This window comes from Chiloscyllium punctatum, chromosome 4 (assembly GCF_047496795.1).
Source record: "Chiloscyllium punctatum isolate Juve2018m chromosome 4, sChiPun1.3, whole genome shotgun sequence".
Lineage (NCBI taxonomy): Eukaryota > Metazoa > Chordata > Chondrichthyes > Orectolobiformes > Hemiscylliidae > Chiloscyllium > Chiloscyllium punctatum.
Window position 1 is genome coordinate 45,525,926 of NC_092742.1, and position 24,124 is coordinate 45,550,049.

Below are 24,124 nucleotides of genomic sequence, written 5' to 3' on the forward strand. Positions count from 1 at the left end.
TGTTGGGTTTCTCCTGCAATGCCAGTTCTTGCTTCATATTTCTAGAATCTGCACTTATTTATTACATAATATCATGCTATTTGTCAATTATTAACTCAATCTAATGGTCTGACCAATCAAAGTTTAAACAAATCATTTCCAGAAGAGTATTTCAACCCAATGTTATTTTGTTTCTGGGTTTCTATTCTCCATTTCAATCAGAATGTAATGCTCTCCCCAGTGCTATATGTCAGATTTTAGATTTGAAAGGACAAATGTTGTAGACATTCCAAGTAACTCTGAATGCAATTAGTATAACCAAAGGGTAACCAGCTCCTCCGGTGGCATGTTATGTCATTCATGACATGAAAAAGAACAGATGCAAGTCCATTGGAAACTTGATTTGCTTAAAATAAAGCTGAATTTTCCAGAACACAACGTGATATAGAGAATTGTGTAAATCTCTCAGTGACCTTCGTTTATTCAAGATATTACACAAAACAATTCTCTATTGTTTGGTACAAGTTAGATATTATAATAGGTATAGCAAATTTTATACAGAATTAGTATATGATTTATAAATATTAAACTCGCTTTCAAAAGGGAAAGCTGAAAACTGTATAGCTGAAATTTGCAGTAATGTGTTCTGAGTCATAGGACTATGAATCCAGTAGTTTTAGAGAAGTAATGAGATGTGTTTGGCAGCACATGAAGGATATTTCCATGATTTTGTTTAAATGTCATGGCTTTCTGTGCTACCTCTTGCATACGAGGGAACTCTGTTGCTGAAAGCCAACATAATTTCTAGTTTAGAAATTATAATTTTTTTATCCCCATTCTCAACTTATAAATAGTTCAATGTTGCAACAGTTGCACTGTGTGTTGCATTTTATTAAAACCTGACAATCAGAACTAGCTTAGATTTATAGTTAAGCATTGTGTGCCAAACAAAAGATTTTTTTTTGTGCATTCAGATTTCTAACTTGATTATTGTGACATTGTTTAGTCTTTATGAATCTCATTTTTGTTCCTGGTAGATCTTTCTGGTCAGTTGCCAATGTATTTGGAACTTATTTTGGCCCAAACCTTTGGCTTGAATTCTTAAATTTCCCATGCTTATTTTGCATAAATTGATGTCACAATAGGTTGAAGGTTTATGGAACTATAATTGCATAAACCTATCATGAAATGAAAGCAGCTGTGAACAATGTGAACACAAGACCAACAATTGAACAAATTTTACTGAGAACTCAACAAGTCTTTCTTCTTTGGTTACTGTAACAATGTCATTATGAAATAGACTTCAAAATGTTGATTCCTTTATTTGGTCTCAAAATTCACACATTTCTGTCCTGAATTCTATGTGCCATCAGGCATATGTGTAGCGTATGGATTACTGCACATTAATCATAGCACAAAAGTTTAATGTCAACTGCAAACATGATTAACATCTTTTTTTAATCAACGTTTTGTAGGATAGAACAAACAGCAATACTGTCACTAGAAAATCATTAATTATTGATTTACGATGTTCATGTACTTCATTTTTAAATCTGCCTTTTCAATTTTGAGTATTAAATACTATTATAGATCTCGGTCAATTGTTAGTTGAATTTGCAGTTTTGCACAGATTTATGTTTGGGGGCCGTGACTCTGAAGTCATTCCTTGGTGCGTCAATTGCTTTAATGTAACTACTTAGCTTTCGTAGCCTTGTTATAGATTATTTCATTTTTGGTACGTATGCCCATAGTTTGATATTGTAATGTTTTTGGCGATTTTCTTGAGGGTTTTCTTAAAAAGCACCAGGAATATCAATGGTTGCGTCTCTAGTTAGGATAAGAGTGAAATAAGAAACTATTTTCTTATGCAGAAAATTTAGTGTACAAGTGTTTTTTGAAACATTTAGGAGAATACAATTGGAACTACTTTTATGTTTTATGGTATTACTCTATTGTCAGATCAACTGCACAAAATAACTTCATAAATGCTTCAAGATCTTAGAAGCTTGAAAAACATTTCACATAATAGACCTGAACAAGATCCAGTTTTTCATTTTAAAAACTATTTAACAAAACAAATATAAAAATTCAAACCGCAGTGGTAAAATAACTGATAGCAGTGAAGAAAAACTACAGGTACACTATCAAACCTGGCAGTGTTGGAACAGAAGCTATACTGGATTTTAAATTTTGCGAGATTTTGGTTTAGGCCCAAGACCTAGGGTCTTGAATGATGTGGGCCGATCAGACTTCGAAGAGTAAAGGGTTGGGTGGAGTATGAAATAGACCGATGGTACACTGCAACACCTCACCTGAATTGTCCAGGGAAGTTAGAATAAACTTCTTTTAAAAACGACGTGCAGCACATTCTAAAAATGTCCCATTAATAAAATGCTGGTTCATACACAGCTACTTTGTACATGTGTAGCTAACACAAAATGTCTAGCAACAATACAAACCTCTTCGAAAGTAAGGAAAAATAGACATTTCATTAAAAGTAATTAGAAAGTGTCAGCTCATGTACTGAAAATCGCTTAAGGGTAGAAGACTGACATTATTCCCTTGGTTCTTTTGCACCCCCCATTATTCCTGGACAGTGAAACTGACTGCAATGGGGAATTAATAATCCAAGGCAATTCGACTTTAATTTTCTGACCTGTTTAACATTTTCCAATTCTAATGCAGTTTGATATTAGTGTACAATGTAGTGAGAGAATGTTGCACCATCATAGGCATTGGTTTTTAGATGAAACATTAAATCAAGTCAGCAGCTGATCTCTCAGGTGGATGTAAAAGATCTCATGGCACTATTCCAAGGTCCTGCAGCTCAAGTCCTATCCTTAATAAGCATCACTAAATATAGATTAGTTGGTCATTATCACATTGCTGTTTTGGGAGAACTTACTGTGTGCAAATTAGCTGAATTATTTCTGACATAACAGGAGTGATATATTCCAAAAGGACATCCATTGGCTGTAAAGCTTTTGGGATCATGAAGAGATGACAAAGTTTCAAGTTTTACTTTGTCAGTATTGCTAATTACAAAAAGTTTTTCTAAATAAACAATGTGACCTGACATTTAAACCAATGTGAAGAGAACACTTCCAGAGTTCATGTTCCCTTTTAGTCATGTTACATTAACGATGATGCCAAAATGAACGGCTTGTAATTACAAAGTATCTTTTAGCAACAAAATACTTTTGGGCTGCAATCATTGTTGTAATGATGGATATTTTAGAAGCCTTACTAGTGCATGTGATTTAGGCTGATACTCCAGGGCATCAGTGAAGGAGTCGCAAACATCGAGAAGAGACATTAAATTGAGGCCCTGGTCATTTACACTCACTTGGTATACCAAAGTCACTTACTCAACTTCTTCCTACACTTAAAATAATTAATTTCTTTTTCATCAAAACACACACAGTATTGGCAGTGGTACACAATTAAGAGTTTCAATACAATTTCAATTGTTCCAATTAAGAAAGGAAGCAAGCTCATGTACTGTATGTACAGTTTTCTCTTCATATGAAATGGCAGACACTTACATAAATGAATGAAGGTAACACTAAGGAGCAAGTGTTCAACCATCAAATAATTTAATGAGATAGAACTCATCATGGTACCTCATCAAGTCAATTAGTCCTAGCCAGCACAACATAATCAACAGTATCATTCTTCTCTTGTCCTGTTAGGATCCTTTGATCCCCTCTCAGCATATACCCTTCACTGGCGCAGTGCAAACAGAACAGCTGCTTCTAAATGTCAGACGATGCCAAACAGGTTTAAGGGAAAAAGGATGGTGCAATTTAACTTACCCAAAATTCTCTCTCCTTACTACACAAATCAATTAATTTCCTTATACAATATTCATCCTGCCTGAGAAAGAGGACTGAAGGGAATCACGAGCAAATTGTAAGTCATGGCAAACTAGACGCCATATATCTGAAGATCTTTGCTTCAGCATGTGGCTCACATTTTGTACAAACTAAATATCACCACTCCACTCGCGCCAAAAGATACTTTTAGATTTGCTGAATATGCGGTGATCTGATCTTGAACTATCTGATGCCTTGTTTCATTAGAATTGCTATACCAAATCTATGCTATAGCGTCCAAAAAAATCTACAATTAAGTCTATAATGACCCTCCCAAGCTGTCAGCTCAGGGTTGTTACAGGATGGTTATCTACAATTGGCAGACTACTACGGAAACAAACATGTGTAATAATGCTTTGAGAATACTTTGGCTACAAAGCTAACTTAGCCATGACAAGTTTTCACTCATCAAATGGTGAGCCATAAGCTGAAGCAAAGATCTGCTGATAGGGACTTTTCGTCAATCTTCATGGTAGAAAAACCATTAGTATACCAAAACTTCAACAGAGTTAAGGGGCAGAGGTGAGTGTAGTGGCCATACGATGATGATGCTGGGGATTTTGAAAAGTCTGAGGAGGAAAAATAAACACTCAGACCAGATAGGACTGCACTCCAGGATTCTGAAGGAGATAGCTGAAGAGATTGTGGAGCATTGGTGATCGTCTTCAGGAATCAGTGGAGTCAGGGATGATCCTGGAGAACTGGAAAGTAGCTAATGTAACACCCTAGTTTAAGGGAGGGAGGGAAGGAGGTAGCAGATGGGAAATTATAGGCCAGTTAGCCTGACCTCAGTCACTGTTAAAATTATTAAGGATAAGTACTTGGATGTGCATGGTAAAATAAGGTTGAGTCAGCATAGCTTCATCAAGGAGAGGTCATGCCTGACAAATTTGTTGGAATTTTTGAGCAGGTAACCATCAAGTGAAACAAAGGAGAGCCTGTGAATACAATCAATTTGGATTTCCAGAAGGTCTTTGACAAGGTGCTGCACAGGATGCTGCTAAATAAGTTAAGAGCCCATGATTTTAGCAGCAAGTAATCGGCATGGACAGAGGACTGACTGATTGGCAGAAGGCAAAGAATAAGAATGAAGGGGTTTCTTTCAGGATAGAAGCTGCTTACTAGTGGAGTTCTCCAGGGGTCAGTGTTGCAACCACAACTATGAATGTTATACATTAATGATCTGGACAAAGAAACCGCGGGCAAATACAATCGGTTCTGCTATAACGCATGTTTCTTCAACATGAGATAGACAGGATAGTGAAGAAGGCATTGGATATGCTTTCCTTTACTGGTCAGAGTATTGAGTACAGGAATTGGGAGGTCATGTTGCTTTTAGTGTGCAGTTCTGGTCTCCTTCCTATTGGAAGGATGTTGTGAAACTTGAATGAGTTCAGAAAAGATTTACAAAGAAGTTGCCAGGGTTGGAGGATTTGAGCTACAGGGAGAGGCTGAAAAGGCTGGGGCTGTTTTCCCTGGAGCATTGGAAGCTGAGTGATGGCCTTATAGAGGTTTATAAAGTCACGAGGGGCATGGATAGGATAAGTAGACAAGGTCATTTCCCTGGGATGGGGGAGACCAGAACTAGAGGGCATAGGTTTAGGGTGAGAGGGGGAAGATATAAAAAAGGAACGTAAGGGTTAATGTTTTCATGCAGAGGGTGGTAAGTGCATAGAATGAGGTGCTAGATGAAGTGGTGGAGGCTAGTACAAAGACAGCATTTAAAAGGCATCTGGATGGGTACATGAATAGGAAGGGTTTAGAGGGATGTGGGCCAAGTGCTGGGACTAGATTAGGTTACACTATCTAGTCAGCATAGATAAGTTGGACCGAAGGGTCTGTTTCTGTGCTGTACATCTCTATGAATTGGCTGACAATGCAATTGAAAAGTTTAGAACATTTGTAAAACACGAACTTTCCTCACTTGTATTGGCTATTACATGATGCTGGTCCCATTGGTTTAAGTGGTGCTGATATTATGCAATTTTCTTATAACATGAGGTCACATGGGAATGGGACTATTGCATCAGACCAGATTGTAACACAAACAAAAGGTGGAGGTAGAGGTAGTATTGAAGAAATAGGAAGGTTACAGAAGGACTTGTACAGGCTATGAGAGTGGGAAAAGTAGTGGCAGTTGGAATACAAATGTGGGCAAATGCGAGGTTATGCACTTTGGTAGAGATATAGACTATTTTCTAAGTGGGAAACGGCTTCACAAGTCTGAAGCATAAAGAGACTGACAAGTTCTAGTTCAGGATTCTCGTAAGGTCCAAATGCAGGTTCAGTTGGCAGTTAGAAAGGCAAATGCAATGTTAGCATTCATTTTGAGTAGACTACAATACAAGAGCAGAGATGTACGGCTGAGATTACATGAGGCGCTGGTTAGACCACATTTGGAATATTGAGAACAGTTTGGGCCCGACATCTAGGGAAGAGTGTGCTGCCCTTGGTGGAGTACAGAGGCGGTTTAAAAGAATGATCCGGGAAATGAAGGACTCATCATATGAGGAGCAATGAGGACTCTGTGGAGCTTGGAAGGATTGGGGAGAGGGGGATCTCATTGAAACTTACACTGAAAATCAACAGGCCTGAATAGAGTAGATGTGGAGAAGCTGTTTCCTTTAGAAGGAGAGAAACTAGGACACGAAGAGACAGTCTCAGTGTAAAGGGACAATCCTTTAAAATTGCGATGAAAAGGAATTTCTTCAGGCAGAGGGTGGTGAATCTGTGGAACTCTTTGCTGCAGAAGGCTATGGTGGCCAAGTTACTGACAGTATTTAAGGGAGATATACATAGGCTCTTGATTAGTATGGGGATCAAGGGTTCTGGCAGAAGGCAGGAGATTGCAGTTGAGAAACATATCAGCCATGATTGAATGGCATAGTAGACTTGATGGGCCTAATTCTGCTCTCAAATCTTATGGTTTTATGTTGCTATTTGAGTTGCCTACAAAGTATTGAGCAATGCTCTAAGTACAGAACCACATGCAAAGTTGCGCATGCACTATGGCCAGACTGAGCCAACACTAGCCAAAGTCAGTGATATCATCATGGATGATGTTCCTTATTCTTAAATTATCATCTTCCCCACATCATGCGTCAAATCTTTTAATGTGCTAAATCTTTTGCTTTATTAATCTCAAGATTACATAGGAAGACTATTGGCAAGGGTCCGTGAATTTAAGATGCTCACATCCAATGAAAATCAGCAAAAATAGTGATCAAGAACAGGTATGGAGAATAATTTTTCTCCTCCTTAGCTTAGCACATGAAAACCCCAACTGCACCTTTGTTTTCAAGCCACATCTGTGCAGAGCAGGGGTGGAGCATTGTTCTTTGAGGTTTTGAATGGTTTAGTGGCTTATTGTGAGATTTAAGCGCTGGGCCCAACTTTTAAACTATTATTTTACTATTACACAAATAAATACAAGATATTATTTAATAAACAGAACAAAACTGGATTCCAGATAAGAAACAACAATCTAATGTTTAAATTCATTCACTATAATTTATTTCATTATTTATTTCACAATTTAAAATCCACAGCAAACGTGCTTACTTATTCTTAGCTATTTATTGGAAATTTGTAATTTTGATGTTAATGAAATTACAGCAAAAGTACTCACTCTAAAATCAATGTAATTATGTTTTCAAAATAAATAAAAAAGAAAGGTAAATAAGATTCAGGCAGCATAAATGTGAGGAACATTTTCTTTATACTCCAGCATATAACTGTAGCATCAAACATATACGTACTACTTTTATTCACATTTTGAAATGCTTTATATTTTACAACTCAGAACTTGTACAGCTTGGCCATAGATATACAACTAACTACCCATCTCAACCACTAGGTGACTGTGTTATCTTGCTCCCTGATGTATAGCTACTGGACTTCGGCTCTTTTTTAAAAAAGATAATTTTAGACTAGTTCATTAAAAAGGACATTATTTGACATCTCAGTCAGCACTTTTAATTGAAACAGCGTGTTCTATTAAAGATGCTGTAGGTTTATCCTAAGTGACTTAATAGAAGGGGGCAAATCCTTCAATCAATCTATTCTTAAACTTTCACCTACAACTGATTAAAGAATGGATGCTCCAAGGTACTGTAAAATATTTCCTTACATGTTTGTTCTTTATAAAGCAGGGCTTGATGGAAGATATCAAGTTTGAAAAGGGTAGGCAGCAAAAGAAGAATCATTGAGACAGTACGTTAAAACAATATTTTAGACAGGATTGAATGGCACATCACCTAGCTTCTGTAAATCCCAACACTAAGATACAGACTACATGTCAAAATGGTTACAGTTTTATAAGCTTGGGAGTTCAAATAAGTACCTCTTATTGGAATCAGAAAACAAGAGTTGATGGTCAAATCCAAAAAAGGTTTGATCTTTTATCCAGTAAAGATCAAAACACTACCTGAACCTTTGCTCAAATTAGTTATTCATTAAATTGGTTCCACCAATTGAAACCATCAAGTATAATGATAAGGAGCACTTCAAAGAATTCATCCAATTTTATTTGAACTCCAAATATGGTTAACTGGCATTGCAATTAAACAAATCTTTGCAGAAATGCCAACCTACATATTTAGTAGACTGTTGAATTGTATTATACTTTGGACAAAGGAGGATTATATTTTTACCAAACACAATTGCAATCATTATCGCAGCTTGAAGTCATTGTGAAACTTGGTGATTTGAGTACTTTGAAAACAAGCAATTTTCAAACATTAGCAATAGTAATGGTAGTTTTATGTAAAGCTATAGCAGAATTAATTAACAAAGAATAAGGAAGCACAACTAGCTTAGAGAGTGCCAGATTAAGAAAGTGATAACAAGTTAGGGTGACAAAGCACACGCACAAACTTACTTCTTCCCAAAACGCTAGGAGAGATGATGTAGACGAAGAAGAAACAGAGCCCTTTGTACAACAGATATGAGAAAAATACACTTAGTGAATTCCCTTTTGCAAATTCAAAAGTATAATAGGAAACCATCTCTCACAAAGAGATTGGTGCACTTGGGTATAGCCAATTTGTTTGTAGGAACACCTTCATTTGTTAAAAAAGACCATATGCTTTATAAGCTTTTGAAAGATGCCTGGAATCAGCATAATGTAATGCCACAAAGTGTAGAATTAGCAATACTTTTCAGTTGTAAATATGATTAGGGATTACAGCTCAAAAAAAAGGAGTATGGATTGAATCAACTGGTCACAAAAAATGAGCAGATTCACACTTATTTCCAGATATCTAACTGGCATTTCCTTACATCTTTTCAGCATATCAGATTTTTATCTACAAACCATGACAGTTTGCTTTAAAAGATTGGAAAACATATTCCATTTATATATGGCAAGGCTGTCAACTTCATGTAAAGCTGTTTTGCTGTCCTATCTTATACTAGATACTATTATAATTTCCTCCCAGCTAAAATTTACAAACATGCACATCGAAACACACCTAGAGTTTGATATTATCATTACATAATCAACACTTACTTTAAATCCCAAGTCATGTGGAATTGGAGAGGTGTTAAAATAATCAAAAATAGAATCCTGAAAATCTGGAAGTTTGAGACCTATCAAACAAAAGAAAAAGCAGAAGCATGAAACATGACTTGCTTTAGGGACAATAAAACTAGCCATAGAGATTTTACAAGTCTGTTTTGAAAAAGTATTTAAACTGTAATTATAGTTCATAGTAAAACTGTTGAAATCACTAACCTTTTTCTGTTCTGGTTTTACTTTCTTCTAATTCTTTCTTTAAATTCTGGATTTCTTCTACAAATTTCTGATTCTTGCCATCTGCCTCCTTCAGTTTACTGAAATCAAATTTTCAAGATGGAGATAGAATACAGAACATCAAGATGTATTAATAAAAATGGTCATACATGGCTCAAAAATTTGCCAAAGGTTTTAAACATAATATTTTTAAATATTGTTCAGTTACCAAAATCAGGAGGAGGATTCATAGGTTTTCATTTAAAAAACACCTTATTGCATTCTTGAGACATTCCTATATGCTGCATGTGCAAAGTAGCATTGCTTTAAGTCTATACAGCATTGTTCTATGTACAAATGCAGCAGTCAATTTCAATGCAGCAAGCATTTACAAGCAGCCAATCACGCAAATTAATCAGTCAATAGTAGTAGTGGTTCAGGGAAATCAAAGCTTCTGTTTAATATTTACAGGACAGTACACCTGCCAGTGTAGCATTCTCGCTGCAGTATGCTGAAGTTATAATCTCCTTTATGGAAAGAGTAGTCTGAATGTGCAACTCCCTATTACAGTTTGCTGTTTAGATACTACAGATAAAATGTAAAACGTCCAATTAATTTAAAGCTGATCTTGGCCTCTTTACTTTAAATTTAATCAAATGTAATTAATTTAGTTACATTTCTACATTTGGGCTTAAAGTAGTTATTGGTATTAGATTAAAAATAATAAATATGCCAAACAAACCCTTGAGCCTGCACTGACGTTTATTTCAATAAGGACTGCTTACTTAAATCATTTCCACTTTCTCATTCTGCATATCCACAATTTCCCTCACATACAAAAATCTTGAAATATACTCAATTGTATAGTATTTCCAGACCCTGGAGTAGAAAATTCCAATGATTCACAACTTTGAAATGAAAAAAATTCTCCTACTAATTGGCTGACGACTCATCTTGGGAATATATTTCCTCATTTTAGACTCTCCAAGTAAGGGGGGGTGGGGGTGGGGGGCAGTTTATCATCATCTACCCTGTCAAGTCCTTTAAGATTTGTCCACAGCCTTCGTTAACCATTAGGTGTATTGTTTACAGTTTAAAAGGAAGGAGTTGAAATTCAGAAAGTGCACGTATCAATATTCACCAGGATGATAACAAGAATGAGAAATTGTACTTGTGAACAGAGACAATGGGCTGAACCTTTAGGGTGGTATATTCCTCATGCCCTGACTGAAAAGTCAGTTGTCAGCTGCTCATCTGAAAACTAGCTGCCCCATCATGAAAAATTGTTTCAGAATGGGACTTTTACCCTGAGCGGAAGTATCACACTAAAGACTGCTGAACAATTTGATTTTATAAAAACAGAACTGCAAACGCTGGAGATCCAAAACAAAAACTGCCAGTTCTGATGAAGAGTCGCTGGACTTGAAACATTAATCATGTTTTCTTCTCAAAGATGCGGCCAGACCTGCTGAGTTTCACCATTAATTTCTATTTTTGTGCTGAACAATCGACTGACTAGCAGCTCAGTTGTCCTAGATGTGCGCCGATTCAGCAATGGCCACTGATTGGATTACAGGTAGTTATTGGGTAAAATGACTGGTAGAACCCAGACTGATAAGTAAGTTTGTAATTTTGGATAGGCCTGGCTGGTAGATTCTGGCAAGTAGACAAGGATGGGAAAAAATGAATGTTTCAATCATAAGACAGAACATGTCTTTGAATTGTGCAGGGAATGCCTTGAAGCAGGCACTTTCTGCTCAACAACGTCCTGTGCTTTAAAATTTGCTGAGCCAATTGCCCTGCCTCGGTCTTCCAGTGATCAAAGTAAAACAGTGGCAAAAGCACTTAAGTGGCCAATTAGGCCTAAGGACTGGTGCACTAACACTTTCCCTTCTGTATTATGGGAGAACGGTCAGGAGTAATCGAGTCCAGTGCACTGTGCACATACTAAGCACGAGGCAGTGATTCACTGGCCATTGCAATTCCAAACTGCAACGGGGAATCCCAAAGCCCAATTTAATCTCATTAATTTGGACATTTCCCCTTGCCCCGCAACTCCCTCTGCTTGAAATTCTTAAAACACTTTCCTCTTAATATTGTAAGTTAATGTCTCCTTATCACCGACAAATCTCCAATCAAACTGAGGAGACAAGATTGGGTTTTGGGATACTCCGAAAATAATCTAAGTTTCTTAAGTTTAGTTTAAGAACTAATTTTTCATCTCTGATTTCATCCTAGTCAAAGCCTGCAATATGAAACATTAATTTCCTTTGTATAATAAGCACACTCTTAACCATGACATAAGCACTGCCTTGTAAAAATCTTAGAATGTTTAGGATGGATGTTAATAGATTAAGAGTCTAGAACTAGGGAACAAAGGAAAAGGAATTAGTCATTTAGACTGTGGAGAGAAAACATTTCTTCAAAGATCGCAAATTATTGGAATTCTCTGCTGGCCCGGCAACATCTGTGAAGAAAAATCAAAGTTAACATTTCAGGTCTGGTGACCCTTCCTCAGAACTGATGGAAGCTAGGAAAATATTGGTTTATAGGCAGAAGATAGGGGGTAAGGAGTAAACAATAGGTGGGGATAGAGCCCAAAGAGAGAGGACAGACAAAGCAGTCGATAATGATCCAGGTGTGAGGGAGAATAGACGTTAAAGGAGACTGTTAGTCGCTAACAACAAGTTGTGTATAATGGCATACTATGTGATAAGTCCTGGTGTGTGTGTGGTAGGGGGCTAGGACATGGGGGAGTTCAGGCCCTATAATTATTGAACTCAATATTGTTTCTCAAGGGTTGCAGATTCCCCAAGAGGAAAATGAGGTGTTGTGCTTCCAGCTTCGTTAGAGCACTGCAGAAAGCCTGAGACAGAGATGTTGGCCAGGGAACAGGGTGGTGGGTTAAAGTGGCAGGCAACTGGAAGGTCAGGGTCTTTTTTTGCAGCCAGAACATTGGATGACTGCTTTGCAGAGCAATAGTCTATATTATGTTTCCTCAGTGTCGAGGAGACCACATTGTGAACAGCAAATGTAGTAAACTGGAATGTGAGAAGTGCAGGTAAAGTGCTGCTTCACCAGGAAGGTACATACTGAGGGGGGAAGGTGGTAAATGCACAAGTGTTACACCTTCGGCAGTCACAGGGAAAGGTGCCATGGAGCTGAGGATGGGGTGTAGGAAGTGAAGGAAGAGTGGACCAGGGCATCCCGAAGGGGATGGTTCCTGTGGAAAGCGGATAAGGGAGAGAAGGGGAATAGGTCTGGTGGTGGTAGAAATGGTGGCTACTGACCTTCTGGATGTGGATGTTAGTGGGATGGTAGGTAAAGACAAAGGTGAGTCCCAACACTGTTGTGGGAGGGAAGACAGGAGGTGAGGGTGGAAGTGCGGACATAGGTTAGACATGGTTGAGGGCCCTGTCGACAATGGTGCTGGGGAATCCGCAGTTGAGGAAAAAGGTGGGCAATCCTTGTCGAAGGTGGCCTCATTGGAATATAAGCGACTTAAATGGAGGAACTGAAAGAACGGAGTCTTTACAAGAGACAGGGTATGAAGATGTTAATTCCAGGTAGCTGTGGGAGTCAGTGGGTTTATAGTGGAGATTTGTGGCTAGTCTATCCCCAGAAATGGAAACAGAGATACCGATGAAGGAAAGGGAGAAGTCAGAGATAGAGCAGGTGAAAGTGAAGGTGGGGTCGAAATTGGAAGCAAAATCAATGAACAGTTACAGATGAGAGAAGCAAGCAGCACTGATGCTATCAGAGAAAGAGTTATGGGTGGGGGCCAGAATAGAATTAGAACAAGAAATGTTCCACACACCTCATGAAGAGACAGGCATAACTGGAACCCATGTGAGTATCCATGGCCTCTGGCCTGAAGAAAATGACAGGTGTTAAAAGAGAAGTTGTTGAGGGTGAGAGTGAGCTCGGTCAAGCAGAGGACGGTGGTTGGGGACGGTTCAGGCCTTTGCTCGAAGAAGCAGCAGAGAGCCCTGAGTCAGTCTTGATGGGGATGGATGTATAAACAGTTTGCACATCCATGGTAAACAGGTGGTGGCTGGAATGTGCAAACTGGAAATTCCAAAATTGGCATGAAGTGTCAGAGGAATTATGGATGTATGTGGGCAGGGTCTGGACCAGGGAGAAAAGACTGATTAAAGATGGGAAGATATGAGGCCTGTGGGCAGGAGCAGGCTGAAACAATGAGTTTGCCCACGTAGTCTGCCATTACACACGTTGGCCACTAAGTCTTCATTACCAGCTATTCACCTTCCCAACCAGATTGTTATAATCTCCTGTATCTGTCCAACTGTCCTTCTCTCTATTTGGGTTCTATCCCTACATTTGGTTTGTCCTTACCCCCTCTCCCACCCTGTCTTCTACATATAAACCGTCCATTTTGAGGAAGGGTCACTGGACCCGAAACATTAACATAAATTTCTCTTCACAGATGCTGCTAGACCTGCTGAGCTTTTCCAGCAGCTTCTGTTTTTGTTTCTGATTTACAGCATTCGCAGTTCTTATGATTTTTATCAGAATTCTCTACCTTCCCATTCTAAATTACTTAGTGTGTAAACTTTTAGTTCAAAGTCTAGTTCCAGCAAATATTTAAGAAACTGTGTTTACTAATCCTTTGATTTAGGGAAACTAGATTATTGAATGGCTAAAGATGACATTTGTGGAAGCCTATTCAATTAGGAGCAATGCTACGAGAAACAAATAGCAGTGTTGCTGAATAGATTTAACAAAAGTGCAGTACGAGGAACGAGTTTGATAATTAACATCATACCTCTCAAATGCCATATTAGTGGCTTTCACTCTACTTAGCTCTTCCTGTACCAGTTGCTTAGCACGTATTTCTGCTTCAAGAGCAGACTGTAACTCTAATCTAGCTGACATATCCAACTTTGCACTGCGTCTCACTTTCCACAAAGGATCCTGAAAGAATATGATCAGACACAGGAAATTAACATAACAGCTTGTCTGAAAATGTTAAAAACTTGGCGGAGTTACCAGTCCTGAAATTATGAGACTGAATTAGCTCAAGTTTGAAATATCCTACGTTAATCATATCTCGCATCATTAATGGCCATTAAGAGTTTGGATTCTCATACTAATAAATGCTTGGAAATACAAAACTTAACTATTGCTTAATGATTAGAAGTTGAACCTTTTCATCTTGTACTTATCAAAACCAGAATTAAAGTAAATGGTTAATTGTTCCTGTTGCAGTACCTTGCCAATTATAGCCAAACCAATCAGCACCACCTCATTTTGAAAAAAGAGGCAACATTTTATACAAGTCTATTCCTTGTGTCCTAGTTCTGACAAGTGCAAGATGTAACCCTTCCATTCAGCAATGTTTAACATACTCACATTCAGTAAATTCTAAAACATGATTGTGGTACCACTGCTCACTTCTTAAATGCAAGGAGTGTGGAAGCTATATATAAATAAATACATACACACAAAAGACACGTACAGTGCATTAAGTGAGGCTGCCCAAAAATTAGATGCCAACATGGTTTATATTTGTTGAACTTGACCACTCCATTAACAAAGTAAAATCAAAATGATGGCACATTTCCCTCAGGTTGTAGGTAACCAGTAGCTAATAACAATGTGCTATCTTTACCAGAAAGATTTATTGCTACTCTGTAGTTGTAGTGTTATACAAAATTAGAGATTTATCAATTAAATTTACCAAGTTTCGCAAATAGCAATACATTGATTCTTCAGAAATTGCTTCGCGAATGTATTGATGAAGCAGGCCTAGAGATTAGTTGTTAATTGACAAAGAAAGATAAATTTGTTATTTTGTTGAGAGGTTATTCACTCATAAATGGCGCTTTGCCTTAAAACCTATATAACCCATATCAAGACTTGCACAAGACTGCAAGTGAATATTTCTAATACAAATTACATCCATTAATTTGTAGTAAAAACAAAGTTAAAATGTATAAAGGCGAAGCTCAAACAAGAGTAAATGACTATTGCAATCATACCAGTGTTCTTGAACCTAGACTAGAATTCCGCAGTGATTCAAGTTCTTCTGTCATCTTGGATGCCAGAGCCTGTAAGTATCCTCTTGCGTCTTTCTCATCACTCACCCTAACAGCATAAAATATAAAAAGGCTTTGAAGATCCTTAATTACCCATAAGTTATTTTACACTGACAGTTTTGGAGACAGGGTCTAATAGGAATGGGATGAGACTCTCAATTCAGAATCCCAGGTCAACGTTCGGCAGATGGCGAAATTTGAATTCAGCAAATATCTGTGGAATTGAAAGCTGGTCTAATGGCAACCACATAATTGTTGATCATGTTTAAAAACATTGCGATTCCCTAATCCAATTAGGAAAGGAAATCTGCCACTCTGTGCCTAGGTCTGGCCTGTGTGTGACTGCATTTCCACAGTAACGTGACTGACAACTGCCCTCTGGCCAGTTAGGGATGGGCATAAATGCTGTACTGGCAGTGATTCCACATCTCATGAACAAATAAAAATATTCTTCTGCAATCTTGTATTATGTTCTTTACTCCATCATTTTATATAGTTAATATAGTTTTGTAATTAGCTATTTGGTTTAAAAGTTTTAAAGTTGTATACTCTATTCTAAAAAGCATTCAACAGCAAATATAATAAATTGCTTTGTGTTATGGACAAGGCTATACCCCTCAAAACATTTCAAGAAGGCAGCCCAGACCTTAATTTTGTTAGTTGTTTTAAGCAGGATATTCCAGGAGAAAATCAACTGGTCAAACCACTTAGCTTTAAACAAAACAGAATTTATTTTCAAGATTACTGAATGAAACACAAACAGAAAACAGAATACAGAATAATTTAACCTCTTCAAAAACCCAACAGATCATCCCAACTTAATGATACTGTTCCAAATACTTGCAACAATCTTCATAAACAGTCCTTGGCACAAAAGGTAAAATCAAAAACAGGGTCTTACAGGATTAGAAGTCAGAGAGGAAGTGCCAGCAGCTTTTTTTCCCCCCCATACTACTGCCAAAAAAAAAGTAAACCATAGTAAAGCTGAGTTTGGAGAATTGGCCACTCCTTTTTCATTGTACAAAGTTTTTTAAAAAATTTGAATGCCTCTGCCTGAGGCAGTATTAGCTATTATCAAATTGCCCCTAAAACCCTCGAACCCCAGAATTTTCAGAGTCTGTATCATTTACAACCTCTAAAAGAAAAACCAACTGCATAAGCTTGTTAAAGGAGCAGCTTTGCCTCATTTGTTAAATATCAGAATTTTTGAAAAGAAGACTCTTTGAAGTATTTTAATATTCTACCTCTACATTGTATTCAACCTCCAACACCTTGTCAAAAATCTGATCTAACTCAGCTTTGAACATACTCAATGACCTGGACACACATCCTTGGGAAATTCACACATAATTAAGGATTTATGGGGAGCTGTTTTTAAAATATTTGAAAATAGAGTGCAATTAAGTGGCAGTCATTTGTACACATGCAAATAAATGAATTCTCGCTTTATAATAAATACACAATACAAGATAACCTAGTAGCACTAGAGAAACCAGAATCAATCGAAATGGCTATAACAGTAGCAGTAGATAATTCTATTTGTAAAGGAATCTTAAAACATACCATTGTATAATCTCCGCAATCTGAGCTTCCCAGTGAGCCACTGACTCTTTTCTTGCTGCAAGGTCCTGCAACTCATCTTCAAGTCGTCTGTTCTGCGTTGTAAGCTTATCCACAAATGTGCACATCTGAAAATCAAAAGCTAAAAATTCTAAATTGGGAATAAACAAATACTTCCAAATACATTGTTTGTGAATACTTCAAATAGAATGTTATTATAAATTAGCATTGAAATAAAATATTTTTTAAAGCCTAGTAAATGTTTAAATCTTTATGAGAGCTCAAACACAATTTGATTAAACAACTAATAGTACCATAAGAAACAGTAACAGGAGTAGGCCATTCAGCCCCTCAAATCTACTTCACCATTCAACTGGATCATGGGAGATCCAATACTTTCCTGCATTTTTCCCATAGCACTTGATTCCTAGGCTGATCAAGAATTTATCTGTCTCAGCCTTAAGTATACATAAGGACTCTGTGGCATGCAGTTCCAAAGACTCTCGACCCTTGGAGAAGAAATTCCCCCATATCTTAGTCTTAAATTTGGAACCCTTAATTCTGAGACTATGCCCTCTGGCCCTACAATCTCCCATGAGGGGAAATATCCTCTCAACATTGACCTTGTCAAACTCCTTAACAATCCTTTTTTGATGAGATCACCTTTCATTCTTTTAAACTCCAGCGAAGAGATTCCCAACCTGTTTAGCCTTTGCACATAAGACAATCCCTCTACAACAGGGATCATCTGCGTGAACATACTCTGAAATTTTTCCAATGAAATCATATCCTTCCTTAAATAAAGGCACCAAAACTGCTCACAGTACTTCAGATACGGTTGCAATAAGACTTCCCTACTCTTATACTGTAACTTCCTGAAATAAGAACTAATATCCCATTAGCCTTTCCGATTACATGCTGCAGCTGTATCTAACTTGCTTTATTTCATGCACAAGTACCCATATGTCCCCCTGTATTGCATCTTTCTGCAAATTTTCTCCAAAATAATATTGGGCTTTTATTCCCCCTTTCAAAATGAACAACTTCACATTTAACAACTTTGTTAAATGCCTTCTGGAAGTCCAAATACAACACAGTCATTGTTTCCCTTCTGTTCACTCCAGTTGTTAGTTCATAGGAGTTTACAACAAATCAAACAATATTTTTAAATAAAGCATACAAATTCCTCATTCCATCCTTATCCAGAGTCCAAGCATGAACACTTTCCAGCAGGTAACTCAGAACAACAATCAAGACGAAGAAACCAGGCTGATGTTCTTGTTTGAAAACCTACAACCATTAAGTACTGGGCTCAGTTGCTATGACCAAACAGATGAAGGGTCCTCCACCTGAAACACTGTGTGGAATTTAGTTCCTGGGATGGAGCTTCCCTTACTGGTGGCAGAACCAGTGTGAATCACATGTTGCTCCTGTACATTGGGGCAAATCTTTTTAATTTCAACAAGGCACCTGAGTGGCTAGTTTCAGCTGTCATCTCAAATTATATCCCCAATAAGTAGAAATCCAGCCCTGAAGATTGCTGGCCAACAGCTCTCCATTTCTGGCAGTGCCACCAGGAGCAAGAGCTACAGTGTGGAATGGTTTGAAGCCTGTACTAGGGATACTGTTAGATCCATAAGGGGCAGGATGGGGATTGTAGGGAGAGGGCGGTTGGAGCAGACGGAGTATATAAAGTAGACGGTTGATCAAGAAGGTGACAATCAACCAAGCAAACAACCAACCAACCAACCACCCACACCACCCTCAAACTTCCTGATGCTGAGCACCTTAATCAGAGACCTGTACAAATGACCTTTTATCCAAATTTTATTAAATTTCCATTAAATACTTGCAGGCATGAGGATAATTGGCTCTAAATGGCTCATTGGTGAGTTGAATTGACATCTATATATTATATATTAATGATTTGGATGAGAGAACCGGGGGCATTCTAGCGAAGTTTGCCGATGATACAAAGTTAGGTAGACAGGCAGGTAGTACTGAGGAAGTGGGGAGACTACAGAAGGATCTAGACAGGTTGGGAGAGTGGTCCAGGAAATGGCTGATGGAATTTAACGTGAGCAAGTGCGAGGTCTTGCACTTTGGCAAAAAGAATATAGGAATGGACTACTTTCTAAATGGTGAGAAACTTAATAAAGCCAAAGCACAAAGCGATCTGGGAGTGCTAGTCGAGGATTCTCTAAAGGTAAACATGCAGGTTGAGTCTGTGATTAAGAAAGCGAATGCAATGTTGTCTCTTATCTCAAGAGGGTTGGAATATAAAAGCAGAGATGTACTACTAAGACTTTATAAAGCTCTGGTTAGGCCCCATTTGGAGTACTGTGTCCAGTTTTGGTCCCCACACCTCAGGAAGGACATACTGGCACTGGAACGTGTCCAGCGGAGATTCACACGGATGATCCCTGGAATGACAGGTCTAGCATATGAGGAACGGCTGAGGATACTGGGGTTGTATTCGTTGGAGTTTAGAAGATTAAGGGGAGATCTAATAGAGACGTACAAAATAATACATGGCTTTGAAAAGGTGGATGCTAGAAAATTGTTTCTGTTAGGCGAGGAGACTAGGACCCGTGGACACAGCCTTAGAATTAGAGGGGGTCATTTCAGAACGGAAATGCGGAGACATTTCTTCAGCCAGAGAGTGGTGGGCCTGTGGAATTCATTGCCACGGAGTGCAGTGGAAGCCGGGACGCTAAATGTCTTCAAGGCCGAGATTGATAGGTTCTTGTTGTCTAGAGGAATTAAGGGCTACGGGGAGAACGCTGGCAAGTGGAGCTGAAATGCGCATCAGCCATGATTGAATGGCGGAGTGGACTCGATGGGCCGAATGGCCTTACTTCCACTCCTATGTCTTATGGTCTTATCTCACTGCCAGTGAGCAAAATTTTAATTGTCTTACCTCTCAACACTAAATTAAGGACAGTGTTCCTGGTCCCAGAAATCAGATGTGGGTAATTCCTATTCAGTTCTCCCAGCTCCCTCCCCAGTTTATGCTCCCTCCAGTGAGTCACAATAATCATCTTTCCATTGATGCTGCAGACTTGCTGAGTACTTTCAGTATTTTCGTTTTTTTACTTTAGGTCCAATTACTGCAGTGCTGAGATGAACAATCTTGCGTTTTATCCACCAATTATGCAATATAGATAATTAATATAAACATTTTGAATCCTTTATAAAAATGTTCAGCTAAACAGTCAACACTGTTGTGGGTCGACAACATTATTGTCGACAATGCTGTGACTACATTAGATTAGATTCCCTACAGTGTGGAAACAGGCCCTTCGGCCCAACTAGTCCACACTGACCCTCCAAACAGTAACCCACCCAGACCCATTTCCCTCTGACTAATGCCCCTAACACTATGGGCAATTTAGCATGGCCAATTCACATCTTTGGACTGTGGGAGGAAACCGGAGCACCCAGAGGAAACCTACGCAGACACGGGGAGAACGTGCAAACTCCACACAGACAGTCGCCCAAGGCTGGAATCAAACCTGGGACCCTGGTGCTGTGAGGCAGCAGTGCTAACCACTGAGCCACTGTGCTGCCCCAATTGGTTAATAGTATTGATCTTCCAATTATTACAGATAATCTATATATTCAGTACACATCATATATACCATAAACAGAATATTTACTTTTCCCAGGATTTAGGACTTCTACCACATGCACACCAACAAAAATATCAAATGATCCTAGTTGGATTAAACTGCCTCTTTTGAATAATTCATTGGTACAAGCCTTATCCTTGGCACAGCCATAAATTTTTGTGAAGCTATAGCTACAAATCCAGATGTCAGCAACTGACTCTGCCAGGCAATGAAACTAAGTCAGCAACAATAGGCAAGTGTCAGTGAAACCTATGAAGTCACTAATACTTTTTGATGTACTTATTTCAAAACAACAAATTACTCAAGTCCTACTAAAGATCAATTTCTATCTCAATCTTGTCATAAGACTGTATACATCTGATAACACTTCACATCAAAAATAAATTTTTGGGGTATTTCATACATTTTTACATGAACATTTGCATGAATTAATGTTTAAAATAACATCTTTAAATAAGTAAACTGAATAAAATGAATAAATACTTTTGACTGAACACTGAAGTTCTCAATAAATGCTTTACCTGTTTGCAATTTTTCTCAATCTATCTAAACTTTGCAAATTAATTAATTAATGCAAATGTTAACACCACAGAATTAATGATGTAGAAAAATATTACTTGAAATATCAAGTGAAGTGACTTACTCGATCATTCTCAGCTGAAAATTTCTTGTTCTCTTCAATGAGCATGTTTCGTTCACATTCATATTTCTTTTTCAGTTCACCAAGAGTTTCCTCCATCTCATTGTGCCTTCAAACATAATAACAAACAAATAGACTCAGCACTTTTCTTTTACATTCACGTTGGTATTTTTTTAATAAACCTCAATACCCATCTACACAGATGATCTGTGAAAGGTTGTTAGAATTACAATTTAAACCTAAGGTTAAATTGTAACGCAAGTCTCTTGCTTATCCAAACTATATACACAAGTTCAGAGAAAGGATAAATAAAACATTCACAACTTGACTATCTACTTGATAGTACAATTTTGTACATGTTGAGCATAACAGTTAAATGAGGCTTACACTTCCAAATATGAGCTAGGAGCAATATAATGTTTTTAAATCTTTAAAGCAGTGTCCTTAATACTTGCATTTATATCAATTGAATTGCTGCCAAATACATAAAAGGATTAAGAAAGAAATATGTCTGAAGCCATTATGTTAAATTTAACCTAAAACATTTACTGGTCCAATATCGATTACCTCATATTATATTAATTTGGTTTTGGTTAACAGATTTTTGATATTATGAGTATGTGAAGTAGAAAGTTAACAGGCTTCATAGTGTTACTTTTTTCTGTGTATCTAACTGTATGGCAGCAACCATCACGAGTAAAATTAAGTCATGATTAACCACAAAACATTTGACTATTTATTAAAGTAAGGATCAGTTCTTTTCTCCTCATTCTTGGACTTTCTTACTATGCTGAGGTTCCCCAGAAGGGCTTTTGTTTCCTTACTATGGGAAGGCATCTGATCTGTCCTCTTGCCAATAATGACATAAGAGATTGAGATAATATCATTGTAGGTTAAATTCATGATGTGCCATTTCTTTGTATAATTCTTTAAAATTCCATCAAGATCAATGTTATCAAGGTTTTCTATGTGGGGTTTTCTCCTATTCTTCAACAAGATATTTCTCAAACTTCTAGGTTTTTGAGCAAAGCTCTTAAAAACAATTTATCTCAATTTAAAGCAGGCAATTCCATCCTTGGTGCCTTCCTCTGGTTAATTACCTGTCCCTCTTGGCTTTCTCCAATTTGTCCTTTAATATCATGACATCTTTTTGTAGAGCTAAATGCTGAGCATCAGAATCATGGAGCTCCTTTTTAAGGTTCTTAATTTCAGTGCTGTGAGCAGCTTCACACCTCACCAGTTCCTCTTCATAGAAAACCAGTTTCTTCTCCAGTTCCGCTTTTACCTTGGAGAGTTCTTGCTGGTGCTGCAAGCTGGATCCAGCAGCCCGACCACCTTGCTTCAGCTAAGCACACATGGAGAAAATAGTTGAAACAAGCTTAAGATACAAAAAAAGCCCTTCTTGGATATTAATCACTAATACAACTCCTTTGTCCAAGGCAGTTGGAATATTAATCCCAACACCGCATTCCAATACTTTCCTCTTGTTTGGATGTCAACCTATTCATTTAAATATGAAACCTGAATAAGTGAGAATAAATTGTCTTTATGAATCTTGGAGTGTGTCCTGTTTTACATTTATCTTTCTAATTCATCAATATTGTTCCTTCAAATAAAAACACAATTTATTTCTCAAACAAAAACAAAGTACTACAGATATGAAAATAAAACTTGCTGGAGAAAGTCAGCAAATCTGAAACTTTGAGAGTAGAGAACGAAGTTATCATTTCGAGGCCAATATGACTCTTCGGTGTGAATTTTATTTCTTTCTCCACAGATGCTGCCAGGCTTGTGGAGTTTCTCTATCACCTCATGTTTTCATTTAATTGCTTAAAATTGTTTCCATGTATTCCAACCTTTAATGCTTCCAATTCACTTTCCAGTTGTTTGGAATAAGTCTCGCCATGTTCTCGAAGCTTTCGCTCCTTTGATGCTTCAGCCATCGAGTCTTCCAACTTGGCTTCCAGCTAAGGAGAAAAGAAAATACTCACTACAAACCTGCACACCGTATTTTACATTTATCACCAGAGAAGTGATACTCAAATCCTTTCGGTACAACTGATTACTTACTGCCACCGTCGGAAACAAAATTATCTTTTTGCTTATTCAGGCATGAGAAATGGCCATTGCTGGCTGGGCCTGCATTCATTGTCCATATATAATTGTACTTGGGAAGATGCTGGTAAGCTTCAATAAGTGGCATATTAAAGGTGGAAAAATTAAAACAAGAGCAATATTTCATTGAACTGATGCTTGGCAACTCAGTGAATCTCATGGGCATTTGTGGAGATGACATCATTAATTTCAAGGAGACCACGTTCAACAGTTCTCAATTTGACAGCAGTAGGCAACAGAAATGATTGCAGCATAGCTAGATTAAGGAAGAAAACAACTGATCTGGGTACCTTACCCTGCTGGAAGTAGGCAAGGTCAGAATTAGGTTCAATTATGATTTCTTTGCAGCTTCTAGTAAACTAAACCAACAAAAAAGCTAAAATACATATAAATAATGGTCACTTCAGTGATTCATCAGGTCAGGTCACGTGAGGATGGCCAGGTGGGGTTGACAGAATGTGCACCATCTCAAGTTCAGTGCAGAAGTTTCAAGAGAAAGGGAACAAGAAGAATGCATGTGGTGGGAATAAGGG

General features: G+C 37.8%; 1 protein-coding gene across 4 annotated transcripts in view; it reads right to left on the reverse strand.

Annotated features, from left to right (window-relative positions):
• Positions 1-24,124, reverse strand: part of cdc42bpb (CDC42 binding protein kinase beta (DMPK-like)) — a 206,973-nt gene that overhangs the window by 41,820 nt on the left and 141,029 nt on the right. For 2 of the 4 annotated variants that reach the window (XM_072568554.1, XM_072568553.1), the window contains exons 14-23: positions 23,333-23,443; positions 22,577-22,821; positions 21,480-21,585; positions 17,208-17,332; positions 15,588-15,693; positions 14,372-14,520; positions 9,589-9,686; positions 9,364-9,443; positions 8,734-8,784; positions 7,984-8,007 (exon numbers count right to left, since the gene is read on the reverse strand). In XM_072568554.1, coding sequence (XP_072424655.1) covers positions 7,984-8,007; positions 8,734-8,784; positions 9,364-9,443; positions 9,589-9,686; positions 14,372-14,520; positions 15,588-15,693; positions 17,208-17,332; positions 21,480-21,585; positions 22,577-22,821; positions 23,333-23,443 — 1,095 coding nt within the window. The remainder of the gene's footprint in view (positions 1-7,983; positions 8,008-8,733; positions 8,785-9,363; positions 9,444-9,588; positions 9,687-14,371; positions 14,521-15,587; positions 15,694-17,207; positions 17,333-21,479; positions 21,586-22,576; positions 22,822-23,332; positions 23,444-24,124) is intronic. The other 2 variants (XM_072568555.1, XM_072568556.1) reach the window with 2 other exon arrangements.